Source organism: Elephas maximus, chromosome 4, assembly GCF_024166365.1.
Source record: "Elephas maximus indicus isolate mEleMax1 chromosome 4, mEleMax1 primary haplotype, whole genome shotgun sequence".
NCBI lineage: Eukaryota > Metazoa > Chordata > Mammalia > Proboscidea > Elephantidae > Elephas > Elephas maximus.
The window spans coordinates 110,565,070-110,571,975 of NC_064822.1; the positions used below are offsets into that span (position 1 = coordinate 110,565,070).

Here is a 6,906-nt window from a genome sequence, read left to right on the forward strand (position 1 = left end):
AGCTCTTTTTGGTGAAAAGTTCGTGTTGCCTCAGAATGTACTTTTAGTTTCGTTTTCTCCTATTTTTTATTAGCGCATTGTAGTAAAGTGTTATTAGAGAGAAAAAGTGAATATTAAATAAGTTAAAATTTAAGAAAATGCCGTTTTCTTAACATTAGAAGTTTTTCAGACTTAAATTTCAAATTATCATCTCTATCTCAAATGGCAGTCATAAACCATCTCAAATGACAAGGTAAAGAGATCTAAAAATATATCAAACTATGTTTTATTGAAAAAAGCACTGCACTTAAACACAAAATTTGAATTTGACTCACCCTGAGTCCAAATTCCATCTTTAACTAATTGTGTTTCCTTGCATAAGTCAAAGTAGCTCTCATCTTTAGTTTGCTCATATGAGGAACAAATAGGATGTTTATGAAAGTATTATATCAACTCTAAAGTCTTCTATACTGTGAAGTGTTATTTGCGAGACTAGGGAAAGAGTGGAAAGTTTATTTTTTGACTTTCTCTTATATTTTTAAGCAGAAATTTGCCATGGGTGACAAGGGAGGAGACAACCACAAGGAAATGACTGACCTCATTGTTGTAGGCATCAGGTTTCATCCAGAGCTCCACAGTCTCCTCTTCCTACAGTTCCTGATTGTTTATGGCATGGTCCTTCCAGGGAGCCTTAGCATGATTGGCATCGTTATGGCTGATCCCCACCTGAACACACCACTGTACTTCTTTCTTGGCAACCTCTCTGTTATTGACCTCTCCTACTCTACTGTTTTATACCCAAAGCCATGGTCAATATCCTTTCACAGAAAAAGACCATATATTTTGCAGATTGTGTGGCTCAGCTCTTTTTTTATGCTTTCTGTCCTGGCAGCCATGGCCTATGACTGCTTCATGGCTGTCAAGAAGCCTCTGTATTCAGTTGGTGGCTGGTTCCTATCTCTGTGGCTGGGTCAGTTTTATTCTTCACATAAGTGTAACATTCTCCATGTCTTCCTGTGCCTCTTGAGTCATTGATCCCTTCTAGTATGATTCTAATCCAGTTGAGAAGATACACTTTTCCAATATCCTTGTCAATAAGATGTTGTCACTTAGTTTGGCTGTAATCATTACTATGCCCACAATAGTTGCTATTGTAGTATATTACATGCATATTGTATTCATAGTCTTAAAGATCCACTCCAGTGAAGGGAAGAAGAAAGCCTTCTCTACTTGCAGCTCCCAGCTAGGGCTTGTGAGTTTGCTCTATGGGACTGCCTCGTTTGTGTATCTTGTTGTTATTGCTGTTATTCTCAAAATAGTCACTATGTTTGAGCCCATCGTTGAGGCACTGCGTCAGTTCACCTCGCTGAGAGTTATCTTACACTCCCAAAGAAACCTGAACTTTGTAAAGCAGCTTCCGTATGTTACATTTTGTTCACACTCATGTTAAATCCTTTAATCTACTCTCTAAGAAATAAGAATGTTAAAGATGCCATGAGAAAAGTCCTTGGAAGAAAAATTTTTTTACTCCAAATCCACTACCACTTATTTTACTGATTCTTACATCAATTAATTTTGGCTGCTTGGTCTTCTACACTTAGGCATTTAAAGCTCAGGTTTATTTAAAAAATTAAGTGTTCTATTACACGGCATTAATAATTTCCTACAATGATTCCTCCCAATAATTTATTCACATTTTTTAAAGGCAATGTTAAATCTGAAACTTCTAGACACACATGAATATTTGCAGCATTTCTATAAACACTTATATATCTCTCAATCTCCAGGTAATAATACTTTATAGAAGTAGGGGAGTATAGAATTTTGTTTTTTCTCTCGTCTGTGTGCTTAAGTAAAATTTAGATAGAGAAAACACTTAGTATGGCAATTAACTTGGAAACTGTGTTCCAATTGTCTTATATGCCGTTGACACTCGGTCTAAGTGATAGCTTCGGGTTGTGTTTTTGGTGGCATGTCAAAGATGTGAGAGAATGTGTATATGATGAAGACGAAACGAATAGGAAAAATCACCAGGGTTCTCTTTGTTGAATTAAAGGAGCACAGAAGGAGAAACATGGTAAGATTGCATCCATTTGGTTAAAATCAAGACATTTTGTTTGGTGTTCTTTGTATGGAAGGTCGCCCCTGCTTTGCTCTCATGCGATGAAAATATGATGTTTGTCAGCTCATGCTCTCTCTTTCGAATAATATGAAGTGTTGGCAGTGAGCATGCAATTAGTGAAAGCACTACACTGAAATGAAGTCAACTAAAAAAATCTCAGTTAAAAATATCACCATGCCTTATAATAATCCCTGTAAAGAGTTGAATCATATGTGTGTGTGCTTGTCTTCGTATGTGTGTGTGTTTTAATTTGATTGTAGGATTATTAAAAAACGTGTTTTTCCTGAAAAAATCCAACATCAGTTGAAAGGAGAAAGTTGGTTAAGGCAGCATCCTACAGGTTTCAAGGAAAGCCAGGTTCCAGAGAAATTCACACAAGGGTTACCATTTTACAAATTACAATGTTTAAATGCAGGTGATATCAATTGTAGACAAAAATTAAATATAAAATACAATTGCCAGTTTTGTCCGTATATTCAGCATTGTAAAAACCTGAAGTATAGATTCTTGGTTAAGTTTACTTATTTATTTTTTCTGTTTTGGTTTAGATAGCAAATCTGCTTTGATGAATACACATTGGCATGGATCTTTGTGGGTTAATATTTATCAGGGTAAGTAATTTCAAGAATAATTGTTCTTACATAAGAGATAGAGAGGCTAAGTGATTTATTAAATCACAGTTATATTTATCCTCTATAAATACTTCAAGCTACCGTTTTTCTTTATACTATCTTAATCCAAAAACATACTATTTGAGAATAAAACAGGAATCCAAGTCAGCTTGGGAAACTGATCTTTGCTGCTGATTATTAGTCTGAAAAGTGCCTTTTTTGATTTAGGTGTTACTTTTTTATATTAAGCACCGATTACTTTTAGACTGTTGCTCTTTGATATAGCCACCAAGTATGGGTTGTTAAGCACCATGGGGAAAAGGCAATAAAGTCTTGGATAAGAATAAAACCTAACTCCATTTGCTTTAGTTTTTTGGTCTGGTGGATTGTATCTTCTGTTTTGTAGTCATAACAGATTATAGTATTTCAATGTCTAACCTCACATGTGCCATTGCTTAAACCACTCCAAATGTTTGAAGGAATCTGGATAAGCTTAAAACCAAGGCAGAATGTTTTCAAAGCATTAAAGCTGTCTCTTCTTTTCTTTTATAATTGCAATCCTTGTATGGAAACTAGTGTCTAATTTACAACTTTCTTGCTACTTGTCCCATCAAGATTCTATCATAACAACCCTTTGTTGGCTTTCTTCACAAAGTGTTTTCTTTTTTTTTCAACTATGCATGGGTTATTTTTGCAAGGTTGTGACATTCAAGAGTATTTGAAGATTACATTCTGCATCATATATATCATAAATTGTTGTTTATAAGGAGACTTAAAAACTTTGCATCAAAGTCCACATGGAGAAAGTTTTTAGTATAGTGACGTAATCCTGAGAGGCCAAAGATTGCATTAGAGATCTCAAAAATACTTAACTTATTTGTACTGCATTGTTTCATCGCCCCATTAAAATTTTTTGGACTTGCACATATATGAATTTTTTCTGTAATATCTTGTGCTATATTTTTTGTTTAATTGTATGTATTGTTGGCATTTACCTAATATTTGGTGTATTGATGCACAACTTTGTTGAGGTCTTTTATAATATATTTCTGTTTCTGGGGTGCCAAGATTCTCTGAAGGAGCCCTGGTGGCGGAATGATTAAGCACTTGACTGCTTACTGAAAGATTGGAGGTTCAAACCCACTAGCAGCTCCACGGGAGAAAAGGCCTGGCACTTTGCTCCCATAAAGATTACAGCATAGGAAACCATGAGGGCAGTTCCACTCTTCCTATAGGGTCGCCATAAGTTGGAATCGACTCGACAGCACACAACAACAGCAAGTAGTTTTTAAATTCAGTCACATACTTTATATTCATTGGTACTCAATTATTCCTCCTTAGACTACTGAAGCCCTTTAATAGCTTCAAACTGAGACTACCTAAATTGTTTGCCAAATATCAATTATTTGTGCTAACTTCCAACCTCTACTTCAAGATGTTGAAGTTATTCTGTAAATCATGAGTATGAAATATGTAGAGAAATGGTGCTTGTAAATGTGAAATGCATCGGGGTGGAAAGACATTGAATGAAGACTCAGAGATAAAAGGCCTAACTCCAGCAATTGCTGAAATTAGGAAATGAAACTAACCTTTGAATTTATCTTCAGCTGACATTGGCTTCCATTTAAGTCACAGTATCTCTATAAGGCTAAAATTAATAATGTTCAGAAAGTAGCTTTAAATCCTAATGCTGTAAGGGATATTATGTGACACTAGAATCAAAACCAAAAGTTCTTTTTTTTTTTTTTTTTTTTGCCTTGTGCCTCTCAGTAGGCCTCTGCTATGGGGGACAGGGAAACAAACAATCATTCAGAAGTGACTGACTTCATTCTTGTTGGCTTCAGAGTCAGCCCAGAGCTGCATATTCTCCTCTTCCTGCTATTTCTGCTTGTGTATGCCATGATACTTCTAGGGAACCTTGGGATGATGACCATTATCATGACTGATCCTCGGCTGAACACACCAATGTATTTCTTCCTAGGCAACCTCTCCTTCATTGATCTCTTCTATTCCTCTGTGATTGCGCCCAAGGCTATGATCAACTTCTGGTCTGAGAGCAAATCTATCTCCTTTGCAGGCTGTGTGACTCAGCTTTTTCTCTTTGCCCTCTTCATTGTGACTGAGGGATTTCTTCTGGCAGCCATGGCTTATGACCGCTTCATTGCCATCTGCAATCCACTCCTCTACTCTGTCCAGATGTCAACACTTCTCTGCACTCAGTTAGTGGCTGGTTCCTATTTCTGTGGCTGCATCAGTTCAGTTCTTCTGACCAGCATAACATTCACCTTACCCTTTTGTGCTTCTCGAGCCATTGACCATTTCTACTGTGATAGTCGCCCACTTCAGAGGATTTCGTGTTCAGATCTCTATTTCTATAAAATGGTGTTTTTTTCTTTATCCAGTAGCATCATTTTGCCTACCATCATAGTCATTATTATTTCTTACATGTATATTGTGTCTACAGTTCTCAAGATACGCTCCACTGAGGGACGTAAGAAAGCCTTCTCCACTTGCAGCTCCCACCTGGGAGTCGTGAGTGTGCTGTATGGTGCTGTCTTTTTTATGTATCTGACTCCTGACAGATTTCCTGAACTGAGTAAAGTGGCCTCCTTATGTTACACCCTAGTCACCCCCATGTTGAATCCTTTGATTTATTCTTTGAGAAACAAAGATGTCAAAGAAGCTCTGAGAAAGATCCTGAAGAAAAAAAGTTTTATTTAATTATTTTTTTTAACAGTGCTACAGATGAAAGTCTTAGACATTGACAATAATTTAGTGAAGCACTGAGGCAGAGAATGCTCCCATTGATGTTGGAAATATTTAGGTTAGAGGGCTTATTATTTGGATTCTGTGTGCTCACTGCTGAAGAATACATTTGGGTATATTTTGTGTGGTTATTGATTTTGAAGTGACTTTCTTTGTACTTCATAATTTTAGGTAAAGTTAATAATTGCCATGTATTTTTTTTTTAAAGAAATATATTTCCAAGTTTGCACCTGTCTTCCTGGTGATGTTTGGGATATATTAATTTTCTTGGGTCAGTAATGTGTGATGTGTTTGAAATGTAATAGACAGAGGTAACAAAAGTTGATGTAATAAGCAGAGGAAATAAAATCTTAGATTTACTTAAGAAATGCTTTTTTTCAGTGTGCAGTGAGAAACCCAATACTTTTCACTGCACAGTCATAAACGTGATTTTTCAAGTTCCCCTTATTTCCAGAGGCTGAATGACTGACACTATATATTTCATGGTTTCTCTGGCTTGGTTTGTCTTTGTCCCCCATATATATATTTATTAGATTAATAAATTATTCTTGAAAATGCTACCTACACATTAGAAAACCGTACTGAAAATAAACCAAAAGTCAAGATAATCTTTTTTTATATATGCCTGTGTATTTATCCTTCAAATTAATATTTATTGAATTCTGATTACTTCTTGACTCTATAATAAGTAGGTATATAAGTGTATAAAAAAACTCATTGACATCAAATTGATTCTGACTCACAGTGACCCTATGGGACAGAGTAGAAGCGCCCCATAGGGCTTTCAAGGAGGGGCTGGTGGATTAGAACTGCCTACCTTTTGGTAAGTAGCCAAGCTCTTAACCACTGAGCCACCAGGGCTCCCTATAAGTGTGTAGGCACTAGGTATAAATGATTTCCATACTTATGAAACTCACAGTCCATAAGAAGGGCAACTTGTAAAATAGTGCACTAAAATGTCATAGGATAAACACAGCAAAAAGACATACATAGAGATACAAAGGGAGCCTCTAAACACAAGTGGTCATAATTGTGAAGGAAAACTTCCTGAGCACATTTTTCTTTAAATGGATAAAATTGAGTCAGGTTAAATAGATAGGTTTTCCATGCAAAGAGAAGTAAAGGATTATGTGATGCACTGCACGAAGTTGAATAACTTATTTTTAATGCACAAGGCAGGGAGTGAGTAATGAAGTTTAAAAAGAAAACGATGGAAATAATGGATACCTACATGTCAAGAAATGAACAATAGCCCTTATTCTGATGAAATTTGGAAAATAATGGGGATTTTTTTTCTTTTTAAAGTAGTAATTAGGTCAGATTGGCATTTATGAAAGTTACAGTGGTCCCTCTGTAGAAAATAGATATTAATAGATGAGAGACCTAGAAAATGTGGTGGCAGTCCAAGAAAGAGGTGAGAATGGCTTG

General features: G+C 36.0%; 1 protein-coding gene and 1 pseudogene across 1 annotated transcript; both read left to right on the forward strand.

Moving 5' to 3' along the window:
- The first annotated feature begins 534 nt into the window (after positions 1-534).
- On the forward strand, positions 535-1,536 carry LOC126076337 (olfactory receptor 9K2-like; annotated as a pseudogene).
- A 2,934-nt stretch (positions 1,537-4,470) lies between these two features.
- On the forward strand, positions 4,471-5,433 carry LOC126074741 (olfactory receptor 9K2-like). The gene has a single exon (XM_049881565.1). It carries the CDS (start codon positions 4,495-4,497, stop codon positions 5,431-5,433), a length of 939 nt encoding a protein of 312 aa, XP_049737522.1. The 5' UTR covers positions 4,471-4,494.
- Positions 5,434-6,906: the final 1,473 nt, after the last annotated feature.

Excerpts from the sequence above, each read along its gene's own strand:
- LOC126074741 (XM_049881565.1), top strand. The coding sequence starts at position 4,495 with ATGGGGGACAGGGAAACAAACAATCATTCAGAAGTGACTGACTTCATT.